General features: G+C 41.3%; 8 protein-coding genes across 20 annotated transcripts in view; 5 read left to right on the plus strand and 3 right to left on the minus strand.

The window, feature by feature from the left end:
- Positions 1 to 3,169, minus strand: part of LOC6632743 (mediator of DNA damage checkpoint protein 1) — a 36,376-nt gene extending 33,207 nt beyond the window's left edge. For 4 of the 11 annotated variants that reach the window (XM_070207214.1, XM_070207215.1, XM_070207216.1 and 1 more), the window contains exons 1-2: positions 3,023 to 3,154; positions 2,152 to 2,517 (exon numbers count right to left, since the gene is read on the minus strand). In XM_070207214.1, the coding sequence (XP_070063315.1) occupies positions 2,152 to 2,208 (57 nt within the window). In that variant the 5' untranslated portion in view covers positions 2,209 to 2,517; positions 3,023 to 3,154. Of the gene's footprint in view, positions 1 to 2,151; positions 2,518 to 3,022 lie in introns of all 11 variants that reach the window. The other 7 variants (XM_070207221.1, XM_032433617.2, XM_070207218.1 and 4 more) reach the window with 5 other exon arrangements.
- Positions 3,170 to 3,595: 426 nt separating this feature from the next.
- Positions 3,596 to 5,071, plus strand: Kdsr (3-ketodihydrosphingosine reductase). Its single transcript, XM_002056424.4, has 3 exons — positions 3,596 to 3,845; positions 3,943 to 4,511; positions 4,565 to 5,071. The coding sequence occupies exons 1-3, from the start codon at positions 3,629 to 3,631 to the stop codon at positions 4,808 to 4,810; spliced, it is 1,032 nt and encodes a 343-aa protein (XP_002056460.1). The 5' UTR covers positions 3,596 to 3,628; the 3' UTR covers positions 4,811 to 5,071.
- A 418-nt stretch (positions 5,072 to 5,489) lies between these two features.
- Positions 5,490 to 12,374, plus strand: LOC6632655 (putative divalent cation/proton antiporter TMEM165). 2 transcript variants are annotated; one of them, XM_002056425.4, is made up of 7 exons: positions 5,490 to 5,516; positions 8,444 to 8,730; positions 8,796 to 9,086; positions 9,153 to 9,293; positions 10,277 to 10,819; positions 11,390 to 11,572; positions 11,650 to 12,374. In XM_002056425.4, the coding sequence occupies exons 2-7, from the start codon at positions 8,551 to 8,553 to the stop codon at positions 11,827 to 11,829; spliced, it is 1,518 nt and encodes a 505-aa protein (XP_002056461.1). In that variant the 5' UTR covers positions 5,490 to 5,516; positions 8,444 to 8,550; the 3' UTR covers positions 11,830 to 12,374. The 2 variants fall into 2 exon arrangements, with proteins under 2 accessions (XP_002056461.1, XP_070063323.1); XM_070207222.1 differs by lacking the exon at positions 10,277 to 10,819 and having other exon boundaries at positions 5,499 to 5,516.
- Positions 12,375 to 12,569: 195 nt separating this feature from the next.
- Positions 12,570 to 16,199, minus strand: LOC6632656 (serine protease inhibitor 88Ea). Of its 2 annotated transcripts, none has more exons than XM_015170346.3 (3): positions 16,049 to 16,199; positions 13,103 to 14,068; positions 12,570 to 13,042 (listed from the first exon to the last, which is right to left on the minus strand). In XM_015170346.3, exons 2-3 carry the CDS (start codon positions 14,063 to 14,065, stop codon positions 12,749 to 12,751), a joined length of 1,257 nt encoding a protein of 418 aa, XP_015025832.1. In that variant the 5' UTR covers positions 14,066 to 14,068; positions 16,049 to 16,199; the 3' UTR covers positions 12,570 to 12,748. The 2 variants fall into 2 exon arrangements, with proteins under 2 accessions (XP_015025832.1, XP_070063324.1); XM_070207223.1 differs by lacking the exon at positions 16,049 to 16,199 and adding an exon at positions 14,524 to 14,589.
- A 200-nt stretch (positions 16,200 to 16,399) lies between these two features.
- Positions 16,400 to 18,743, plus strand: Mau2 (Mau2 sister chromatid cohesion factor). Its single transcript, XM_002056427.4, has 3 exons — positions 16,400 to 16,666; positions 16,742 to 18,000; positions 18,059 to 18,743. The coding sequence occupies exons 1-3, from the start codon at positions 16,514 to 16,516 to the stop codon at positions 18,510 to 18,512; spliced, it is 1,866 nt and encodes a 621-aa protein (XP_002056463.1). The 5' UTR covers positions 16,400 to 16,513; the 3' UTR covers positions 18,513 to 18,743.
- On the minus strand, positions 18,528 to 21,275 carry LOC6632658 (zinc finger protein 892). Its single transcript, XM_002056428.4, has 3 exons — positions 21,083 to 21,275; positions 19,958 to 21,026; positions 18,528 to 19,902 (listed from the first exon to the last, which is right to left on the minus strand). Exons 1-3 carry the CDS (start codon positions 21,200 to 21,202, stop codon positions 19,244 to 19,246), a joined length of 1,848 nt encoding a protein of 615 aa, XP_002056464.1. The 5' UTR covers positions 21,203 to 21,275; the 3' UTR covers positions 18,528 to 19,243.
- Positions 21,276 to 21,564: 289 nt separating this feature from the next.
- On the plus strand, positions 21,565 to 22,014 carry LOC6632659 (transmembrane protein 141). The gene is made up of 2 exons (XM_002056429.4): positions 21,565 to 21,763; positions 21,818 to 22,014. The coding sequence occupies exons 1-2, from the start codon at positions 21,649 to 21,651 to the stop codon at positions 22,012 to 22,014; spliced, it is 312 nt and encodes a 103-aa protein (XP_002056465.1). The 5' UTR covers positions 21,565 to 21,648.
- Positions 22,015 to 22,046: 32 nt separating this feature from the next.
- Positions 22,047 to 23,788, plus strand: LOC6632660 (putative GTP-binding protein 6). The gene is made up of 3 exons (XM_002056430.4): positions 22,047 to 22,264; positions 22,318 to 23,206; positions 23,262 to 23,788. Exons 1-3 carry the CDS (start codon positions 22,047 to 22,049, stop codon positions 23,730 to 23,732), a joined length of 1,578 nt encoding a protein of 525 aa, XP_002056466.1. The 3' UTR covers positions 23,733 to 23,788.
- The last annotated feature ends 1,286 nt before the right edge of the window (positions 23,789 to 25,074 follow it).

The following is a 25,074-nucleotide window of genomic DNA, read 5'->3' on the forward strand; positions in this document are numbered from 1 at the left end:
ACCCAAAAGAGTGCAGCTAAGTTAACGAGTCGGCCATAAATACTGCGGTCAACATGGAACAATGGTCAGTCTACTGGCCACAAGCTGCATATTGATGATGTGGGCTGATAGAGTACACAGCACACAGCAGGACAAAGGACACGTGTAGGCAACAGTAACAACAAGTGTGCGCGTGTGGGTATTAGAGTGTGTGTGTGTGCGCCTTACATTAGATAAGCACTACAATAGCAATGCATTTGTACTGGGCGTCGCCAGCTGACTAGCTTAGCGAGTGTGACTAAGTGCCATAGTAGCATGTGTACGGCGAGCGAATCGATAAGACCAGCCAGTAGTCAGGCCTTTGTAAGGGAGTACGCCGCACTGGCGCCCCAGCGAAAGCAATGCTAGATGTCGTTGTTGTATTCGTTGTTGTTGTTGCTGTTAAAGTGACGGTGAAGGTGGAAGGTGGCAGAATAAAAGTTTTGACTGCCCTGCGCTGATGTAATACCGCAAGACAATCTGCCTTTGCACGTCATATGGCCAACAGAAACAACAACAACTCAAGATATTAAAAGCCGGCAGTCGCACTCTCTTACGCTCCCTATCTCACTAACTTGCTTGTGCAGCAGGCTCTCTCGCCGCTCTCTGCAAATGCGCGCGCGCTCTCTCTCTCTCTCTCTCTTTTTCTTTTCCAACAGCTGTAACAGGAAGCGTCAGCAAAAAAAAAACATTGCATACTTTTCACGACTCGCAATTTGATGAATCAGCTGTTCTGCAAAGTACCCCACCCCGCACCACACCTACCCTGGCAATACCATGACTGGAAAGCCAGGCGAGGTTATTTTTCTTGTTTCGTGCTTAGATTGTATTCGTTGCCTGTCGTTGTCGCGGCGCGCCGGTTCGCTTTGCCCGGCCGGCCCCGCTAACGGCTAACGGAGTCCGTGGTAAGTTCCTTTAGGCCACATAGACTACACCATATGGCTATTGATTTTTTTTTTTTTTTTGGCTATGTCTGTCCCATTGCTGACGCGTCTGGTGTCGAGCGTAATGTACATAAATTTATTCTGTGCCAACAGATTTGCTTTTTTCATATTGTCGACTACTTCTTGGCTGTGCGCTGTAGAAGCATTGCATGTTTATATAGTTAACCAATTTTTATGACACTCTCAAGGATTGTGGCTGGTAAAATTCTGTATGGTGCACATAAATTGAAATTTATGTCGATGTGCGTTGACATTTACGGTATCTTAAGCTTTGAAAAATAATTCCGTGATATCAGCCGGCTGAATTCTGTGCTTTTCTAAAACTTTTTCAAACTTCCACCCATTTTCCGCCCGTGGAAATGGATTTTCGAAAATTTACAAAAATATTTTTTGTTGTAGATCAAACAATTTAACGTGCTCTCAAAGATTAAATGAAATTCATTCATAATAAATTGGTGAATTAAATAATGATAAATTATGAAGTTTTTGTGTGATATTATTATAAGCTCCATATTTAATACCTTCAAGCGACAGTAATGCACATTAATGAAAAAGGATTACCATATAATTGATTTTATTTATTTCTCTCGCAATTTGTTGACTGCAATTTCATTAAATCAAACATTTTTTGCCCATAATCCCACGATATAATCCCCCAGCAGTGCAACACCCTCTCGAGTAAAGTCATAAATTTAGTCACCCCCATTTTGTCTGCACCCTTCCGTGCCCGCTTGACTTGTCTTGGCCGGGAGTACGCAATAAAATTATGTCGCCCATAAATCAAACGATTTTTTCTGAGATCCAATAAAACAAATAAATAGATGCAAGTGGGTTAAGAAACTGCAAATTATGACCAGCTATTAGCTGGTTATTGCATAGCTTGGAAAAATAGAAAAAGTTAAGTTAATTTTCAATTTTTTGAAGCGCATACCGTTTCCTGACGATTTATTGAATATACCCTAAGGAATATCTATGGACCGGACTGAATACAAGACTTAAAAAAAAAAACCTGATCGAAATATGGAAGGAGGCTATTATGTATGTAATAGATTAATCTTGTAAAATTAACTTAATCTTGAACATCTCTCAAATTAATATATACACATTAAAGTAAAATGAAATTAAAAAATGTGATTATGTGATAACTATTATTGATACCTAAGATATATTCAGTGTGATATTAATGTACCTTGTCAACCGGCATTGATGGGCACGCTCTGCACAGATTCCAGAATGAGCCAATCATAGGGAAATGCTTTTATGGTTGTCGAGCCCAATGATCAAAATACAAATTAAATAAACACGCGCGCGTTTACAGATTTTTTTAATATTTTTAATTGCTTAAATTGTTCGCGTTGTCGTGAAGGCGCAACAACTGCAACTAACACATACACAAAAAGACACACGTGCCGCTCTCTCTCTATCGCTCTCGCTCACACTCTCAATACGCACACGCACCTTAGAATGCGTTGCGAAGAAAATGCGTTTGTTTTGTCATAGACCAAGCGAGTTTCAAAATGTATTTCCTTTTTTTCTCTTTCAATAGAGCCCGCAGCTGTGGAAGCGAGAGGAAGAAGGATAAGTGGAAGCTAGCGTGCGTTAAAAGAAGAAGTATTGCATACCAGCAGGCGACGGCTAGTGCCGTATAATGATGATCTCATACACACACATACACACAACGCCGCATACGCCTAAGCACGCACACAAACACACACACTTACAGAAACTGTCACACAATTGAGCCAATTAATGCTTAATTCACAATGTTAGTGGGTGAATGTCTGTGCAGCTTTTCCGGTAACTTTGGAAATTTGATATTAAGTTTTTATTACACACACAGAAATAGCTTTAAATGCCCCCCACCACATGCCGTCAGTCAGCAAATCGATATCTATTTTTCATGACAGCCGTGTGGTATGCAATACTCTTTGCCGCTTTTGGTTTAGTTTTCTTGCTTTTTTTTTGTTTTTGCTGCACTAATTTGCTATTAGCGTTCAGTGAAGCGCAACATTTGCCGTTACTTCAGTTTGCACTACAAATTTACTTAACACTGAACACACATTTCAATTTTTTTTTGCTTTCAGTGCAACGTTGCTGCCGCTGCTGCTGCTGCTATTGGGCCAAATATAATTGTTTGCTTTACCGCTAGCGTTTGCAACTCGACGACGTTACGTACACGACTGAGCTGAAAGTGTGCTGCTAACTGTCGTCGTCTGTGTACGAAAAGTGGTTGAAAAACGCCGCGAAGCCACCCAATTGAAGCCAAAGCGTCGGCGTTGGAGTTGACGCAGCGCTTGGAAGTTTTGCAGCGCTACCGGGGGCAGCGTCTTTTGGGCAGCTGTTGTGGCGCTCACTGGAAAATTGCATACCACTTTATAAACAAACATATGTTAAATAGGCAGAGGCGTAGACTGCACATATAACTAATAAATTTATATTAACATGCATAACAGCGCTTATAAGGTATTATGTGCAAATGTTTTACAGGTTTATTAGCGCATTAAATGCAAATTTATTAATAAATACTTTAAACTGTCTGGCAACGCCGCACCGTTCGCGCCTACTTGCAGCAAACGCCACACTGCCAGCTGACTATCGTGTTGCAGTAACTATCGATATTTTACCAACATATATCGGTCAACTTCATATCAGCGGCACAACAAACTATGGAGCTGACCTGGGAAGTTGTTTTTTGCCTGGCCATTGCAATTTTAACACACATTCTAATATTCATATTTGTCATGGGCAAGCGACCAAAGAGCATTGTAGGCCGTCACGTGGTAATTACCGGCGGCTCCAAGGGCATCGGACTCTGCCTGGCCGTAGAATGTGCCATGAAAGGAGCCAATGTCACAGTCATTGCCCGCGACGAGAAAATGTTGAGTAAGTGGAAAACCAGAAATTCAAGCTACCAAATTTCACTACCGAACAACTCTCACTCTCTCTATATATATCTGTATCCACATGTTGCACGTCACAGGTGGCGCCGTGGCACTAATGGAAGTCATTCGCCAGCGACCAGAGCAGAAATTTCAATATCGCAGCCTGGACATTGCCGGCGACTATGAGCAGGTGGCAGACGTGCTTGGCGAACTAGAGGAGAGCGCGGGCAATATCTATGCGCTGATCAATTGTGCGGGCCTTGCCATTTGCGGCCTGTTTGAAGAGGTGGCCGTTGCGGATGTACACAAACTGATGAATATCAACTTCTTTGGCAGTTACAATTGCACACGTTATGTTCTGCCCAAAATGAAGAAGGCTCGCGAAGGCATCATTGTGCTAACCTCCTCCCAAGCGGCTTTGTTTGGCATATATGGCTATGGGCCCTATTCCGCCAGCAAGTATGCGCTGCGCGCCATGGCTGAGACAATTGCGATGGAGTCCCGTGTGCATGGTGTTTCGGTCACATTGGCTTTGCCCTGCGATACAAATACGCCGGGCTTTGAGCAGGAGGAGAAATCCAAGCCGCGTGAAACTAAAATCATTTCTGGCGGCGGTGGTCTAATCGAGCCTGAAGTTATGGCCAAGGTCATACTCAAGGATGCGCTGGTAAGCTATGGCTGTTATTACAATTTCCATAATAATAATTGGGTTTCTTACAGCAAGGAAACTTTATCTCCACGGTGGGCGCTGAAAGTTGGCTGCTCACAATGCTGGGCGGCGCATTGATGCCTTGGGATGGCTTCTTCACAAATCTGATGCATGCTTTAGTCATTGGACCAGTGCGCCTGTTCGGATATGGTCTGCACAAGTACTTCAATAGTATTATACGCAAATGCGCCAGAGAGAATGATACGACGAAAGCAGCCGCTACGGATGAGGGCGATGTCAAAGTGGGAGGACAATGACATTCAGGAATAGAAGCAACCCACATTAGTGCCCAATCCATTTGGCACACTTATTGACTAGCCGCATTTAATATTCCATGTTGATCAGTACAGAAAAATCGCTTTTTATCTAAACGTATATTCCAAAAGCCTTAAATCAAACAATTATAGCTTACGCATATTTCCATTTAATTGTTATTTACGATTATTACTTTATGTTAATTTTTTTAAATAAACTATATGGTTTGCTTTCCATGTCAATGTTTAAAAATCGACACACAATATTTTTATCAAATTTCTTTTGCTTGTAGGCCAATGATAATTTATCTACCAGTAGCGAACACGCACACTTAAATTTAACATGAAAATACGGGAGACTTAAGATAAGATAAAGTTATGCGGCTTGCTCTGGCGATTAAATGTATTGCTTAATAGTGACGCACTACGCAAACAATATCTTATTCTTATTCTTATTTATTAGCTCGAATATTAAAAGTCATGCAGCTTATTCTTAACAGAAAGGATCTGTGGAAATCAGTCTTCGTTTTTATAAATCCTTCCTCTTTTTTGAAATGCGCGCGCATTTTCTTTCTCTTTGCGTTTACGTCGATAAGTTTTGCGTTACGTGAGAACGTAGCGTACATTAAGCAAGTCAAGAAGTTACAATATACCGATACATCGGTACTATCGACTTACTAACATCACTAATAAAAAGAGTTCTGGCGATGTAAGGAAGTGTTTCATATTGATTGGCTTAAAATCATATTCATTTAATTATACTTAAATATAAATAAGATGTGCATTAAAAGCAGCATGCGTTCTTATGGTTCGAAAAATGTGTTCGCTCAAAACTTGCATAATTATCTAGTAAAACAACCTCGCAAATTTTGCTATCGTCAGCGCCGCAGTGTTAGTGATGCCACAAGTGTGCGAAAAAAGTTAGAACTGTTAAAACAGCCAAATCATAATGTTAATTACAAAATATAAACAAAGTGCATATATGTGTTACAATACAAAGTTAAATCCTTAGAAAGTTTACACAATATGCGGTGTAGATTAACACGCATATCCGAAGTCGGATGCCACGCAAACAGCTATAATTGGCTGATAAATGGCCAACAACACAGCACAATTAATGCCGTTATTTGTGCGCATAAAATAGACTACCAGCAAAAAAATGGGTGCTTGTATTTGTATCGTATATATGTATATATATATACTTTTGTATGCATATTAGGAAACGAATGAAAATCAATGCCAGCAAGTAACAATATTTACAAGAAAATTAAAATAATTTCTTAAAGCTATTTGTGATGTTAATGCTGCAATTAATACCCATTAAAAAAAATTGCATAAACGAGTGTGCGTAGTTGTAAAATACTCTGCACAAAAGCCAGCTATTTGGGTTAATATCTATGTCTATAGATGTGAATTAAATACAGATTCAATAATATATGCTATATATGCAGCCCCCTTATGCGTTTACAGGGTATTGGCGACTGCGAAACGGTCAATTGATTTGTCGGCTCACTTGCCTTTCATTTGTTGTTGTTGCCCTGTCACTTTTTTTTTTGCAATAGAATTATATAAGTAATATGAGCTCTTGTCTCTGTCCATATATGTGTACGTATTGTAATTCGAGTATTCCATTTAAAATTAATTAAATATTGTTAACGATGTCGTTGGCGTTGTTTGTTTACTTACGTCGCTGCATCGTTTTGCTGATCATTTCGCTACGTTTTGCATTTACGTTTGCCGAAACGTCATAAACAGCAACAACAAAGTCAGTTGTAGCTGTCATCCATGTGTCCTACGTAACGAGCCTGTTTACGTAGTTACACACACTCACATTTACCGCTAAACATTTTTATTCAACCGAAAAATTTATAATTGCGTCTTTTGCTAAGCTTGTTGAGTGTGCCCAATTAATCTCTTATTTATTATACAAATATTTATAAACTGGAACTGCAAATAAAAGAGATAAAAAGTATGAGATGACTGTAGCAAAAACCCGACAGAGATGATTTATTTGAAACAAATGGGAAGCACATAGAGAAAAGTACACCATAAAAAAATACATAAATATATTAATATGATTAAGCAGAAATGGAATTAGCCCATAGTAGGGTTCTTTTTTGAGAAAGCAAAAACAAAATATATAAACAAGATAATATAGCACTGGCTACTGTGGCCTTCTGGCAAGATGAAACTAAGTTCGAATGGCAACCACGGGATCCAAACCACGTTGTTCATTATACAAAAAAAAAATTTTGCTATTTTCTTATCAAGAACTTTGAAAATACAATTTTCACAAATCCTCATCAAATGGTCTTATTGACATCAATCATTTAAAACGTGGCATCAATTTAATAACATTGGTTAAATTTCCAAAAGTATTAATTTTTTACAAAACAAAATCATCTCTGTAACCGAAACGAGCTTCTATGTGAGCATCTACTGTGTTTGCACAGTTCTTGATTTGCTTATAAACAGGATAATAATACAAGTTTTAAAATTTAAAACGCAATTGTGCACTCGCATTAAACATAAATTAATATAAATCAAGTTGTATTTGTGTATACAACTATGCAAATGCGTTAAACCTATCTTCCAACTTTAAGCAAATTAAATATCATATCAAAAGCGTTTAAGCTTGTGACTGATCAAAGGAGTACAGTTCGAACACGTGTTCATTAACATTGACTGCTAAATATAGCCTAGAGACATGTTTGTACGTATAAATCTGTGCTATACGAATATAAGAGATATTTTGTATGTCAGCAATTGGTCACGTATGGTTTCTAAGTGGCTTCGTATGCCCTTACGTCAGCAGGGTATTATAACTTGGTCAAGGAGTTTGCACAAAAACCTGGAATCTTGAATATACATACATATATACAAAGCCATTTGCAAATCTTGCTAATGTAACACTTGATTATTAAAACTCACAGTTAACAGAAGCATGTTAAAGAATAACAGATGGCGTGATTTGTAACATAACTATGTTAGGTCTCTGTTAATGGCGCTCTTTTATAAATCTATTTAAAAATTAAAAAAAAATTGTACTCAATATTCAAATTAAATTGTCACTTTAACATGTGAGCGAGATGTTACATTATCGTTAACAGGGTCACCGAAATAACAGCATACTTTTCCAAGAGTAACTAAGTTTCGCGTTGGCAAACATTTGCCAATTTCTGGCACATATTTTTATCTAATCAATAGTTTCGGTTGGTGCCGCTGACGTAGAACCGACCAGTGGCAATACATATTCATGCAATATATATATACGGCATTATATTGGTGTATTGGTAAATATATACACCTAAATTTTGTAAATGTTGAATTACCCAAATGTTTATTTCTGTGCTGATGTTATGATCTGCCTTGGGCTGACCATATCAGCACAATAGGCCGGCACTTGACGCAGTGTATTCGCTTATCTAGACATTACACTTGGTGAGGGGCTGATTTGGTGGTTTGCTCCGCCAGATTTACTTGTTCAACGCAGACTTGGACTTGATATCGTTGTGTTTGCCATATACAAATAGTCATTGCGGCGAGAACACTTGTTGCCTGATTAGCTATTTGGCTGATTTTGTGCACATTCTGAGTGAAGAACGCTTTAACTATAGCCAACTCATTTCTTTTCAGTAAGCCGGACGAAGCGGACAAGTATACCTACAGCAACTAGACACGGATAACATATTCGCATGCGAGACTAGCAGCAGCAGGGAGAATAAAATTACAAACACACAAAGATGTCACAAAACCAATCATATTTCTGGCAAACGACCAGACATAATGTATACCTAAAGCGCTCGGCCAAATGGCATATGGCAATGGCGTTAATGGTGGTGCTCACGTTCTCCACCATATGTGCAGCCGAATCGAATCCAGATGGGGATGAGAATGCTGCAATTATAGCCGATATACAGCAGGTGAGTGAACTTGAACTAAAATTTGTTAAGCAAATTGTAATCAATTCACTTTTATTATTTTGCAGAATGTGGAACAACAGTCGATAGTGAAATTGCCAACGGAATCGGATGGAATACAAGAGAAACAAGTTGAACCGACACGGGATACTAAGAAAAAGGGCACTTTTATCGATGCTTTTACAGCATCGATCTCTGTTATATTATTAACAGAGTTAGGCGATAAGACTTTCTTTATTGCTGCCATAATGGCAATGCGCCACCCGCGTTTGATAGTCTTTGGCGGTGCCATTGCCGCCTTGGCCCTTATGACGGTTCTCTCATGCGTATTTGGCTTGGCAGCAAACTTTATTCCTAAGGTATAAACTGCAGCTTATGTAATGTGATAAATATCTATTCAAATGTGGTTGCTTATCTTTCGACAGATTTACACGTATTATATATCAACTGCATTATTTTTATTATTTGGTTTAAAAATGTTGTACGATGCCTACAAAATGAAACCTACCGATGCCCAAGAGGAGCTCGAAGAGGTACAAAGCGATTTGCGTAAGCGCGAGGATGAGGTAAGTACGATCTCTAAATATACTTTAACTTACTTGGTAAATGCTTTGGCTGTAGTTAGAGTGTACAAAATATGCCCAAATATTATTTTCTTTATAATACCCGCTTTGTTAATATTTGAAGTATTTTAGTTGAGCTTTTTGTTAATAGCTACGCTTAATTGGTTGTAAATAATTCAAGGCAACACTTTTTATTTTTAATTGAAAAACAAATAACAATACCAACAACAATTAAAGGCGATCACTTCATTTGCTCGTTGACACGTTTGCCTGTACAAAGCTTTCGTATTTCTAGTACACATATTTGTAAATTGCAGTCTTAACTCATTTTGCTCTCTTCCTCACAACAACAAATTAATTGAATGCGAACCGTAAAACTTCTCATGTTTCGTTTTGTAATTATAGCTAAATAGCATGCTTATTGTGCGACCTATTAATAATATTTTTTTTTAACTATTTAAAGCCAAAAATCCCCCAGCTGACAATGAATTTTAAATCGAAACGTCAAATTGTTGACGCAATTGAAAAGCTGGCATTGAAACTATTTTTTTTTTTTTTGTTAACAAGAGAAATCGATTGTTCACATTAATCGATCATTCGCATGCAGGTTTTACACACTTATACTTTAAAGAGCGTTCGACGCGCAGAACTTGATATTTTATATTTTGCATAATATATGCTACAAAACACACACAAGCACACATGCGCCTATGTGACTAATTGCACGTCCGTGAAGTGTACAGAAGATTTTCCATAAACTCAAGAAAAAAATTAACTAATTTTGAAAAGCTGCTTAACCGCAAAAACAATTTACCCGAAAACAATTTTACTCAGCAAAAACCAACAATTTGCGATTTGTATACAAAACTTAGCTAATGTCAAATTTAATTATTCTTTCTTTCAAACAAAAATTGATCTATAACCTTGTGTTAAACCCGACTCGAAACGTAATCGAAACGCCCGATAATATTTTATAAAACTGACAGCTTATGCGCAAAGCGTCGCGCAAATATGTTAAGGAGGACAAGGAGGATGCCACCGAGCAGCCACTCATACATGGATGCAATGTGGTCGTTGTGCCCAAGACCAATTCGAGCAGCGGCTCCGAGATGCAGCATCGCCAACGCAAACCCACCAGCAACGTCAACAATAATAACAATAACAATACCACCAATAACTCAACTAATGTTAAACAAACGAGCTGTGATAAAACTGGAAACGATGTGGACTATCATAACACCGAGGTGCTGCTCAAGGATGGCGGACGTGTTGTGGAACAGCTGAAAATGGCAACGTTCCATGGCAGTCCAACGCACTCGGCATCGATCGCCTCATCGAACCAGACCGAACAAACCCATTGTGATAGCCCACGCAACAATAACAACAACAATCCCAATGCTTCCGTTGAGCCCAATTCCGAAACTGGCCACATCGATGAGGCTAAGCCGCGTGCTCCCCTAGCTGAGCACGATAGCATGCATAGCTTGAGTGGCAGCGTTGACAGCGAGGAGGCCGCGCTTAAAGCACGGGTTAGAGATCAAGCAACAACGTTAACACCTGTTGTTTCATCTACGTTTCACCTGCTTTTCCAACCAAATACCCAAAACAAAATTATTCACACCCACACAGACACACACACACCCACAGTCACCCACACTCATTAAGGAGCTCTATTTTTAATTTTAAATTACATATTATTTTAAAGTAAATAGCATATGCCTCGGTGCAAGCGGTTAGGGTTATTCGTTATTGAATTTTGGCTTGTTTCATTTCCACACATTCCGCATAGTTGCAATTTAGGTTATGCCATTGCCAAACCGTTCTAACTCACGCACACTTGCGCACACACAAATGTAAATGCATGTGTCGTCCTTTTTTTTACTTTTGTTGTTTTGAAGTGATCGTTTGTGATATATATATATATATATTTTTTTTTCATTTAACAAATTTTTTTCTATTTAAATTGTGCAAGTTCCGTTTTCGTTGTTTCCCTTTGTTTTTCCTTTGCACACATACGCCTCATCTAGTTTTTGAAAGCAGACTAAACTCAAATTGTGACTTGAGATGTGTTTTAACATTGGCTCTTGAATTGATTGCAGCTGGATCGTGATGTCAACACGGCGCTGGTGCATGATCCGGAAAGCGGACGTCGCAGCAAGGTGCAACGTCGTGGCGCAACCTATTTTACCATGCGTATCTTTGCCCAGGCCTTTACGATGACTTTTCTAGCCGAATGGGGAGATCGTTCGCAATTGACAACTATCATTCTGGCTGCTAGCAAGGTGGGTGCTCCAAATTCAAATGTGTCCATTTCATTGGGTATATTCGTTTACTAATTTCCGCTCATTGACTTTTTCAGGACGTCTATGGTGTTATTGTTGGCGGCATTCTTGGCCATTGCATTTGCACTGGTTTGGCTGTGATTGGCGGTCGTCTGGTGGCCTCCAAAATTTCGGTGCGCACTGTCACCATTGTGGGTGGCATTGTATTCATTGGATTTGCTATCTATGCGGTGGCCATGCCCCCAGACGATCTATAAATTAACTCTGATAATCTATACTGATTGCGCACTAGCCTGTTGTTTGTTGATGACCCCGCACTCCCCCCATGTAACAAAAAAATATATGAATTTAAGCTGTAGTTTTCGAGGAGCAACAGGCATTATCGACTAGTAAATCAGATTATTTTGTAAATTGTTGCACTTTATAGAGCCAGAGAGTGAGAGTTAGAGAGGATGGAGGTAGTGCAGTTTGCTAACATAAAGTGCCTTCAGTGCTTTTGCTTTAGCCATGACATACAAATTTAGTTGCCGAAAAGAAATTTCAATTTTTCCGCCAGACATTAACACTGCTTAAGTATTCAATCTATAATTTCTTTGCTTTAAGTATTAAAGTTTTTTTTTTTGTATATACGCGTGTTTGTTAACTAGATTGCCTAAGCTCCTCTTAAGTAGCTCATTTAAATTCCTAATTTTGTATTTATGTAGCAATGTTTACTTAAAAAAAAAAAGAATAAATTCAATATGTATATTGACGATTTACACAATCTGTTTTATAAAGAAATTAGAAAAAGTGCAAAACTGAATGCTTAACCATAAGTATTTTTTATTTCAATGGGGAACTTAGATGTCGGACAGAGCCTCACCCTCAGACAGCGAACTAATGCTAAAGGGGTGGAAGTAAATGCGGGGTTAAAAGCAAAATCCTCGAACATATTCCGAATCTTACACTGCCCACAAATAGTCGAACATCTGTTGGAGATCTCTGGAAGTTACAATAGTTTGTTCATACACATTCATATAATTTATTTTACAAATACAATTACAGGCTTAAGGTCCTTGCGCTTATTCGAGACAAAATTTGGTTAGCGATTGTAAGTTAAATTATTACAGGAGTCACACACACACTCGCACACGGTACTGGCATACTGACACGCATCTTCCTATGGGGGCGCGACATTTACTTCATTGTCTTGGGATCACGATAGATGCCCGTAAAAAGAATAGCACTCGCTTTGTGATCGTAGATCAGGAATACAAATGGATGATTGCATTCGAATTTGGTAGGCTCAATGGGTCGGGCCGAACGGAAGCTAACCAAAACGGTGGCGGCCGCCGCAATGCTGCCCTCCTCATCGACCTTGATCTTGGCCATGTGCTTGGCATCGCCGAAATTGATGCTCTGCTCGGTGCTAAAGTCGTTGAAGCTGGCGTTGCTATCGAATATCTGATTAATGCCCATTTCACGCAGGATCTGAAAAGTTTTTCAATCAATAATGGTGTACTTGGACTTGACAAAAGTCTGCGTACTTACCGGCACGAGTTCCAGACGCTGCTCAAACTCAAACTTGGGCAGCGAAACCTCAATCTCGCGAGACGAGGCTTCCTTGAGTGCCGCCTCTAACGTCTCGGCATTTAGCTTGGCCAGTACCCGTTCCAGAGCATCGGTATTGAAGGGTGGCAATATAATGACCATAGATATATCCGAATCCTCATCGGTTTCCTTCATCGATGTGCGATAAGGCAGCTGCAGTACATGGGCGCCTAGGCGCTCATCCGGATTCAACAGGAAATTTCCCTTCTGCTTCATCATCGGCACAAAGGAATAGTTTTCGCTTGACGTATAGAAAAGCATTTGTTCGGTCTTGTCAGCATTGAACCGACTGGACCACTGGCCCTTGAAGTAGGCCGCATTGGCCAGCACCAGTTGAGTGCGCGAATCGATATCGCCGGCGGCAAGCATGTCCTTGATTTGATCGTGTGTAACATTGGCAATCCATGAGTTGATCTGCTGACGCGTCTGCTCCGCATTGTCCCTGATATTCAACTGCACAATTTCGTCGTGTAGACGGGAATCCAAGCAGCTGGCCAGCTTCACCTGATTATCGAAGTACAGACGATCGGCGGAGGAGAATTCCAAGGGCATTTCCTTGGCACGCAGAGCACGGGCCTGCTTCTCCGTGCGATATGCGCTACGCACAGCCTCCTTAGACGGTGCCCAGCTCAATCGTAGCGTCTTGGTTAGCTCCTGCTCCGTCTCCCCCGTGGCGCCAAAATATGCCAATAACAAGGCATGGTATGTGCTGTAGGGTGAGAAGAAGACATTCTCATTGGGCGTCGCCTTACGTATGGCATCCAGCATGGCCACAGAGAACTCCTGCTGTCCCCGGTACAAATTGGGACGTATGGACGACATGCTGGGATCGGTCGGTGTGCCACAAAATTCGGCGCTTAACAGCGCCGGCAACAGCAGCACCAGTGATAAACACACCTTCATTCTCTGCAAAGATACGATTTACGAGAGTTTGGGATTAGTGACCTTCGATGTGGCAAGTGGGCTGGCAACACTCTTGCCAAATATTACGTGAATGGAATTCAGTGTCATAGCCTTGCAGAGTGATTTTTTATTATTATGAGTATTATTTATTTGTCGGAGTGTTTGTAGAAAGTGCATCGACACACAAATCGTTTATAATTTAATTAAATCTTTTTATTAGTTTGAGAGGTCAATATGGCTACAAATCATTTAATCTCCGGATAAATTTTTGTTTAAAATGCATCTATTTTTCACAGCTGTCCATAGTTTAAGTCAAATATTTAAGTTTCCTTTTAGGAATTCCGTATTTATTTTTTCAATCGAAACGGTATAAAATATTGCATTTGCATTCTGCAGTGGAATCGCTTTCTTCCTTTTCTAACTTCATTTTAGCTCTGCAATTCATTGCAAATACTTACAAAGCGGCTAAGGTGCCTTGCAAATTTTGCACAGTGATCGACAGCTAACATGATCATGGGAAAAACGTGCCTTAATAAGTCTGTTTAGTATTCGTCACGCGTAAAGATCGTTTGCCAATTTTATTGTGTGCTTTAATATATACAAAAATCTCTAAGCCGGCAAATTTATGCAGCGCAAGCTTGTAGGTCATTAAAAATCCCTTAAAGCTGATTCACCTCGGCGATGCGCCCAAAGTTGTCGTAGCCAATTTATCTTAATCACAGCTTGAAGCTGTTGCAACATTTTGCTCTTGAGCTGACGGCGAAAAGTGAAAGTTTATCAGTTTGTCTGCACTCGAATTCGCAACAACAAAGCTATTTGTGATTGTTTTTGCTGTTAATGTTGTTGTTGTTGTTGTTGTTGTTGCTGTTGTTGGATTCAGCTGAGCGTGAAAAAAGAGCGAGTTTGTCTTTTGGCCGGCTTTCGCAGCTGACTGCTCGACGTCACAGTTGCGTGATTTGCCGACGCAATGAAAACGCTTTGCATCGTTAAATAAAAAAAAAACCCCAACACAAAATTAACATTTTCAAAACCAGTTTCGAGTCCACACACAGTTATGTGCACTGTAAATATGTGCGTGATTCATAAATTGTTAACATTTCAACGCTTACGCGCTCTTTTTTGACCCTGTATTGGCGATTTTGTAATTGGTATTTTTTTTTTTTTAATTTCTTCTTCTTCTCGCACCCGTATTAATGTTTAGCTTTCGCACGCTGTTTACCAACACAGCTGTAGCCTCCATTCGCGCCTGCGCTGCCCACACTGGCAAAAAAAAAAAAAAAAAACTAAAGCAAACAACAAAGCAACTTGTTTCTAGGGAATTTCCAACTGAAGTTGACGCAAAGTATTGAACGTGCAAACTATACATACTGCCTGTTTGTACATGAAAGTCATTGCTGCTAATAGAGAAATAATAAAACAAAATCATTTAAATAGTTATCTTTGAAAAATTGAATTCGACAGAAACTAAATAAGTATTTGGCGAGTGACCCCAAGTGAGGTCAGTTTATAATGGTTATCACTGTTCATTTTTAAAATTGATTCGAATTTCGTAATGAGCAGCAAAGGGTCTGTTTGTCGTCAATATGCTAATCTTAAGTCTCCAGGGTAAATCCATATTTATACTTGCATACTTATATATATATATATATATATATAAATATATATATATATATATATTGAAGAAACAAGCGTCAATAACAATGCCATTACAAAATTCCACATAAATCAAACTCCACACTCATTTTGTATAACGATAGCGAATTGTGATTGCGTGCGACAATAACAACCACAGAAAGCCATTTATTTACTGGATCAGGAGACTTAAGTGCACATAATTCACCATAGATTGTGCAATTATAAATAGCAATTGTAAACATTAATGACAATCATAAGTGATGAGTGCTCGATTTAAAACAAAAACCGGTCGTTGTGGTAGTTATTAAACTGTCATAAGAGATTTTAATAAAATACATTTTTAAATACCTTTTACTTGATAAGACTTAATCACTTGAATTGCACCCAAAACACGACTTGTTGCAACCGCTTAAAGTTTAGTACTGAGCTTATTGCAGAGCGCGGCTCGAGTAATATTTTGATATAACGATTAATCGATAGCAGTAATCGAATAAGTGTACTATGATACGAGGATGTTAAGGGTATTTCAAAGATACACATCTTTAAAACTCGTACTTTATTGCAATGAGGCAAAATATACAAAATAAATATTTTAAGTTCCAATAAACATATAAATTTACATTAGTCACTGATTAGATTATTTATTTAGTCACTGCGACTACGTAACGATTCATCGATGGCGCATACTGCAACACTGCGCCGCAATGTTTACCAACACTGATTAACCACCACATTAACCCACGCAGCAGCAACAACAACAACAACAAAATTACGCGATAAACAAAACGAAGCCGATTTTAGCAATTAAACGCAATGAGTGGAGTTAATACCACAGCAGCATCACAGGATGCCTGCTATATATCGCTGCTCGGACTCGCCGAATACTTCCGTACCTCACAGCCGCCAAATATAAAGAAGTGCATACAATGTTTACAGGCGCTCTTCACTTTTCAGCCGCCTTCAAAGGTAAGTTCAAGTGAAAGTCAACAACAAATTCAATTTATAAACATATTCAATTAATTGAATTTCGTTACGCTCCAGGTGGAGGCGCGCACACACCTGCAAATGGGACAAGTGCTAATGGCCTACACGCGCAACATAGATTTGGCGCGTCAGCATTTGGAGCAGGCGTGGAGCATCTCAGAGCCGCTAATGAATTTTGATGATGTCAAATTTGACACGGCGTCGCTTCTGGCACAGCTGCATCTGCAAACGGAGCAAAGCTCACACGCCAAAGCGATGCTGCGACGTGCGGTGGAGCTATCACAGAACAATGTCTATTGGCATTGCAAGCTACTCCTGCAACTGTCCCAGATACACGCCAACGATCGTGAATATTCGCTTGCCAGCGATCTGTTGGCAGTGGGCGCTGAATCTGCCGAGGAGGCGGGCGCCACATACCTAAAGGTGCTATTTCTGCTGTCACGCGCAATGATCCTAATGATTGAACGGAAAACGAATGATGTGCTGGCGCTGCTTAATTCAGCGGGCCAGATAATCGACAATAACATACCCAATCCGCATCAGAAGGAGTATCTCAAGGTGTTTTTCCTGGTGCTGCAAGTGTGCTACTATCTGGCACTGGGGCAGGTCAAGACGGTGAAGCCCAGTTTAAAGCAGCTGCAAATGTCCATACAGACCATTATGGCGCCGAATTGGCCAAGCGATGAGGTCATCTTTGGTGCCAATCAGCTGGAGATGTTTGTTTGGCTGCCCAAGGAGCAGCTTTATGTGCTTGTGTATCTCGTCACCGTCTCGCACTCCATGATGGCCGGCTACATGGACAAGGCGCAAAAGTATACGGAAAAGGCGCTAACACAAATCGAGAAACTGAAACTGCAGGAGGACAAATCCATATTATCCGTCTTTAAGGTCATATTACTGGAACATATTGTCATGTGCCGCATGGTTATGGGCAATCGTGAGCTAGCCATACGTGAGATAGCCGCTGCCCGCGATGTGTGTATAGCGGCGCCACATCGTAACCTGCTCAAGCGTCATTCGGCTCAGCTGCATTGCCTTATCGGTTTGTATTCCATGTCCACGAGCTTCTTTGAGCATGCGGAGCGGCAGTTTTTGGTGTGTGTAAACGAGACTGGCGAACGGGATCTCAAGCTCTTTGCCAATCTCAATCTGGCCATCATATATCTGCGCACCAAACGGGAAGCAGACCTCAAGCAAATACTCGACGCAGTGTCCACGGAGAATACGCACACGTACAGCAGCCAGGCGCTAATGGGTGGCTTCTACTATGTACAGGGATTGCATGCCTTCCACAAAAACAGCTTTCATGAGGCCAAGTGAGTAGATAATGCGTTTATAGAATTTTTCATTTTCACAATTCAATAATCTCCACAGACGGTTCTTGCGCGAAACGCTTAAAATGGCAAATGCGGAGGACTTGAATCGCCTGACCAGCTGCTCTCTGGTGTTACTTTCGCATGTCTTCCTTAGCATAGGCAACTCCAAGGAGAGCATGAATATGGTGACGCCAGCCATGCAATTGGCGAGTAAAATACCTGATATACATGTGCAGCTGTGGGGCTCGGCGATTCTGAAGGATCTGCATCGGATGTCCAAGGATGCGCAGCACGAAAAGGAGGCGTATGCCAACCATGTGAAATACTCAGAAAACCTGATTGCCGATCAGCGCAAATGCGTGCAGAGTGCGCATCATGAGCTGGTCAATTGGTTTCAAGGCGATCCGCCTGTAACCAGCGGCGCATCACTCAATCTGCCTGTCGCTGTCGCCACGACAGAGGCGTCCACCTCGGCGATACAACAGCCGGCCCAGTTTGGACAGTTCTACTAGACGACCAAGTGCATATATCGATTCATAAGCATTTTAATAACTATTGTTGTAAGCTAAAATTAAAGACTAAGAAAATTCTACAAAATAATGTCATAATTTAAATTTGAGCTGGAAAACAATCGAGCTACCGCCGAACTATTGATAATAGGGCGTGCTTGTGATAAATCGATAAGCATGGTTTTTAGTTTCATAAGAACTTTTACATTTAATATAAAAAAGAATGTTAATGAGCCTCGAAAAGTTGTATACACTAAACACTCCGTTTGTCCATACCCCGATACTAGCTCCAATTACAGCTTGAACGATCGATAGGTTATTTATTTCTTGATTAACCCTGTGTGAAACATCTATAGCGACAGCTCAACTGATCGATCAACTGATCAGAGCATAAACTACTGTTTGTATATACATATATGTTTTGTATTTTTTTGTGCTTAAAACACCGCGAGCCTAATAGTTATTTATGTAGCTTTAGGATATGAACATATGTTTTTCTATGCCTTTTACTAAATATCGATAGTAACAATTGACAGCTCCAACAAATGATAAGTACCGAGTATAAAGCCCCCTAATCCGTTTACACTGGAAACCCTTAACGTTAAATATCGAGAGTATCAGCTCTGTCGATAATTTTCCAGCTCTAATCTATGGAACATCCCATCTTAAGACCTAGCGTATTAAAAATTCCCACAGGGAAAAGTAGCCACCGCCGCTGCCGGCGCCTCCATCACCTAAAGCAAATCGGTTGCATCCGACTCCTCGTCCGCCTCCTCTAGCGCCGCATTGCCGTTCTCCTTGTTGCTCAGCAGGGTGAAATGCACCAATCGCTTGTCGTCCTGTTCGTGCATCGTCAGATGCGTGCGCATATCTGTCATCGTTTTGAACTCCTCGCTGCACACAGGACATATGTAGATCTTGTCGCCCTGATGCGTCCGCTGATGCATCTGGCAGTCGCCACGTTGCGTAAAGCTCTTGGAACAAAAGGGACAAACGTAGGGCCTTTCGCCAGTGTGCGTGCGTCGGTGATTCTTCAGCACGTTGAGCGCTGTGAACCGCATGGGACACAAGTCACAGGCATAGGGTCGCTCGCCTGTGTGCTTGCGCTTGTGCTTGGCCAGGGAGCAGCTGGTGGTGAATCTGGAGGAGCAGACCTCACATTGATACGGCTTGACACCGGTGTGGGTGCGCGCATGGGAGGTCAGCTCCGCTTTGGTTACAAAAGAATGATTGCACAGCTCGCACTTGAAACGCTTTATATCCGAATGACGCATCATGTGCTGGCGTAGATTCGCATTCTGTGTAAAGCCTTTGCCGCAAACTTTGCACACAAATGGCTTCTCACCGGTGTGGATACGCATGTGATCTCGTAGTGTGGACAACATGGTGAAGACTGCAAAATGACAAATTTTAGAGTAAAAGTAGCAAAATGTTTGTCCTTGGCTTACCCTTTTGGCAAACATTGCACTGATTGCGTAGATTCCGTTTGTGCGTCTGCACCATATGCCTGCCCAGCTGCTCCATGGACTCGCAGCGCAAGCCGCACTCCTGACATATGAATGCACCATGCGTTGCCTGATGCTCGGTTAAATGATCCAGCGAAACAAATACCCTTTCGCACTCGTTGCATTTGAAATTGCGATGTGTGCAGCTATTTTGCCGCCGATGTATGATCAGGGATTTCTCCAGCGCAAAGCCTGCATTGCAGCGATCACAGTGGAACTTGGCCTTCAACTCATCCAATTCACCTGCAGGTGTGCCATTTGAGTTAATGGGTTTTGATTTCTTTGAAGGCGACGGCTCATCCAGCTGTCCCTCCGACTGATGCTGCACGCTGCGCTTGGACGTTGACTGTGACTCCTGATGCGTCGATTGCTCCTCCTTAGGCAGCTTTGTGGCACTTTTGCGCGAAGGCAGCGCGAGCGTTGGCGCAGGCTCTGGTGAGATGTATGTGTCGCCATTACCATTGCTGACAAGCCGATATTTATACTCCTTCTGCTTGGCAACTGTTTCCACCGCCTGTTCAAGCAGCTCGCCTGTGTTTTTATTGTACACCATTTCCGTTTCAAACTTAATATTGTCTTTTTCCACATGCAATATTATATTCTCGGCGATCGCCTTGGACGGTGTCTCATCTGTTTCTTGCTCTTCGGTAAATTCATAGTCATACTCTTCCTCCTCCTGTCCCTCCACCTCATCTATCAGAGGTTCGTTGGCCAGCAGAGCTGGCTCCTCAATGCTGGTGTTTTGCGCGGCATCTGATGTGGCAACCCCATCCGTTTGTGCCTCAGTTGTGGCTGTTGACACCGCATTAGTTTGCACGGAGCTTTCGGACGTAGCCACTGCGGACTTGGCTGCTGTCGATGGCTGATCCGGCTCCTCGGGGAGTGCATTGGGCAGCAGCTGCCGCAGCGTTCGGTTTGAGCTTTCACATTTAAGCTTAAATGAGTAGCAGTGGTTAATTTCACTGATGCAACTAAGACAGACCCTGGCTGGCAGATTATCCTCGCGCCGCGGCTGTGAAGAAGAGGAATTAAGTCTGGGGCGACTGGAATTTGAAATCCAAGGCTTACCTTAGTCCTTGTGAATTCGCGCAGCATATCGACCAAGCAGCTGCCAGTATCACCATCATAAATGGACAAAAATGGACCCGAGAGGCTAAGGCAAGTGCGACAAATCTTCTCCACATCCATTTTGCATCAAAATCTTGAGAAAACGCCACAAACAACAACTAAGCGGAATGTCGTTGCCGGACCGGCTGACACTAACATCAGAAAGTGCTGCCTATCATCTGCCACTCAAATACTTCATTTGATTGTAGACTTGCGTATATCATTCAAATTTTAACTAATGCGTCATTTAAAAAACGAGTTAACTTGCTACCATTATATAAACGCATTTTATATAAATCTAAACTAATCTTGTACATCTCTAAGAAAAAGACCGCATCTGCTAAGTGCTTGATAATACGAATTACATCGTGTGCGCGCTGCCCAACAACAGGCTGTGTAGTTGCCAGATCGTGCACTAACAACAGACAGACAGTGCTGCCCATAAAAAGAGTAGCCAGCACAACGTCGTATAGCCGGTTGGCACATACTTCCTTGCGCTTAAATTAATGCGTAAATAAATAATTATTATGAACGACATCAAGCGTTTGAAGGAACAGCAACGCGATAAACATCCAGGCTTTGACGGCTATCTGGACTGCATGACACGTGCTCTCTTTACGGGCTTGTCATCATTTTGTTTAGGTAGGCATTTCATTAATTGTCAAAATAATTGCATAATATTTATTCTTTTCGTAGGATTTGCGGGCACATATTTTGTACAAAAGGCGGTTCAAACAAAAATACGTTATCCAGTTAAGTACAACGTATTGGTTTCCTCCTTAGTAGCAACTGGTGTTGCATATCAAACGACGTCAACACGCACCAAATCCTGTCAAGCGGCCTGGATGGCATACGAGGGCAAACACACTGTGCTCAAAGAGGAAACCTTTTAATTAGCCAAATTGTAAAGAGTATAGTATAAGTCATGAAGTGCCTCCGTTCGGTGCTGCGTGTGGCCTGGCCTGCCCAGCTACGCCCATTTATCACCCAAATTCCAGCCCGTTTCAAGTATACACAACATCAAGGAGTCAAGGGCATACGCAATCGTAAGAGCTTCTATGAGGCTCAAATGCAGGCGGGGCTTCAGGAGCAGAGCGATCCAACCGCAGTGAGTTCCGGCGACATGCGTTTCTTGGATGATCGGTGGGTTTGACTTAACCATATGCCTGAGCCTTAATTAATCTATATCTTCGCAGCGCCTACGATGAAGTTGCTGGTGGCGCTATGCGCATCAGCAGGGATGTGGCCACAGCGCAGCACGTATTCATCTTGCAACCCTATGTCAAATGGTCAGCCAAGCGAACAACGCCCGACAATGTCACGCCTGACGATCAACTGGCCGAGGCCACTGCGCTGATACACTCGCTGCCCAACTGGCAGGTGGCTCGGTCGCTCAAGGTGCCATTGGAGAGTCTGGAACGCAAAACGCTTTTTGGCAGCGGCAAGCTGACCGAGCTCAAACAACTAATGACCGATCTGCGGCAGGAGCGGCAGGTAACCTGCCTGTTTGTAAGCAAGGGCACGCTCTCCTTTGCACAAAAACAATTTCTGGAAACAGAATTCCAGCTGCCTGTGCTGGATCGCTATTCGGTAGTTATACAGATCTTGCGTCTACATGCGACCAGCGCCGAGGCGCGTCTGCAGGTTGCTATGGCGGAGCTGCCTTATATATGGGCGCTGGCCAAGGATGCGAGCGTTACGCAGACCCGGCGCCAGGGCTACTCGCTGAGTGATCTGCAAAAGGAGATACTGCGCACAAGGGAGCGTAAGTTGCGCGCGGAGCTGGATGGCGTACGTCGACAACGGCAACTGCTGCGCCAGAAGCGGAAACAGCAAAATTATCCTGTTGCAGCTGTCGTTGGCTATACAAATGCAGGCAAGACCTCGCTGATAAAGGCGCTCACTGTGCAGGATAAGCTGCAGCCGCGCAACCAACTGTTTGCCACGCTAGATGTAACAGCGCATGCGGGCAACTTGCCCTGCAATCAGCAGCTCATCTATATGGATACAGTGGGTTTTATGTCCGATTTGCCCACTGGCCTATTTGAGTGCTTTGTGGCCACCTTGGAGGATGCTATGCTGGCGGTGAGTGTGAAAAATACAACTAAATGCACATTCTATAATCGTGTTTCTATTTAAGGATATAATTATACATGTGCAGGATCTATCGCATCCCTGTCATTCCGCACAGCGCGCCCATGTTGAGTCCACGCTGCGTTCCTTGGCCTTCAGCATAGCTGGCGGAGATCCCAGTGCCGGCCAATTGCCGCCCATCATCAATGTTTACAACAAATGTGATTTATTAACACCGAAAGCTCAATTGGCAGCTGTGGCTCAGCTACAAAATACGGCAGTGGGTCATCTAATCTCGGCACGCGCTCAGACCGGCCTGGAGCCGCTGCTCAAGGATGTGGAAAAACAGATTCTGGCCGCAACTGGACGCCGAAAGCTACAGGTGCGCGTGCCCAGCGGCGGACCAGAAATGGCCTGGCTCTATAAGAATGCCGCCGTTGTGGACACAAGAGCGGATGAACAGAATGCGGAGAAAATACTCATGCGTGTGGTCATCAGTCAGCGCACCTTGGAACAGTTCAAGCGCGAGTTTTGCTAACCATTAAAACTTCTCCCCTCTCTTGCCTAAGCATACAATATACATTTTAAAAGTCAGTTTGAGTTTTTTTTTATTTGTTTTTGTTAATCTTTCGCAAGGGCGCAACTGGCACCAATTTAATATATTTTATTTTTGCTGTTAATATAGTGTATAAATTAGTATATTGGTGTTCGGTTTCTCTAGTATACATATAAATGTATATAAATTTAGCTACAAAAAACTTATATACCATTAAATATGTTTAAAAAATATTTAAGCATAAACAAAATATTGCACTATTTGTTGCTAGACTTGTGTGCTTCAGTTTTTGATTTTTGTTCTTACAAGAAAATTCCTCTGCATATAGCATTATAAAAATATTGAGAATATATCAAACTTGAGGGTCTCTACTTACTAGAATTAATTTGCTAATGAAAATATAAGTGCTTTTTAATTGGCACTTCTAAGCTTGTCGCTAATTACTTTTAGTAATTAAATGTACTTAAAACCGTAAACGTGACGTTGGCTGCAGCTTGATGAAGTTTAGATACTCTGGAATTAGGGAAAATCTTACAACACCTATAAAAAAAAGTATATTCTGATTTCCCTGTTTCGGGCAATTGTTACAATTGAATATGAGCTTGACCTGCTATGAGAGTGAGTTGTAGATGTCTCTAATTTCTGCAAGGGATTTTTAAAAAATGTTTACGAAAGTGTGTCAAATGTTGCCTAGTAAAATCCTTAACACCAAATATTTGACCCTTTCGGTTACATTGTTGAGTTATTGATTACATTTTTCTGCAATGTTTACTAAACTTAATTATTTAAGTTAAAACTGTTTTTCATATTAATTAAAATTGCTCTTTTAGCACGAGACATAAGGATTAGTATTCAGACGTGCTGTTACTAACATGTCCATGCATTTATATGTTAGATCGCTTTTGTGAGCAATGCGTTAACAGAACAGGATTATTTTTAGAAGAGCAAGAGACAGCGATGCGCTGTTACTAACACGTTTACATTCTGGTAACAGTACAATAGTAACAGTACATTTAGTTTCATTTAAAAGTGAAAGCGCCTTTTCAATAACATTCAACAAAGTTAAGATTATGGCGAATTATTGCTAACATTGTTATATTTACATTATTTGATGTTATTAAGCTAAGATACAATTACTTTGTTTTATTCAAAAAATACAAGCCATTCTGGCTAAACAGACAAACATAAAAATTAACACATATGAACATTACCAACAAAACTAAAACCCATATACATGTAAATATCTTAAAACGATAGTAAATAAAATATAACGTGTAAATTGAAATAAATTCACTTAAAAGGGGCTTTTTGTGCATTTTACCAG

Source organism: Drosophila virilis, chromosome 2 (genome assembly GCF_030788295.1).
Source record: "Drosophila virilis strain 15010-1051.87 chromosome 2, Dvir_AGI_RSII-ME, whole genome shotgun sequence".
NCBI lineage: Eukaryota > Metazoa > Arthropoda > Insecta > Diptera > Drosophilidae > Drosophila > Drosophila virilis.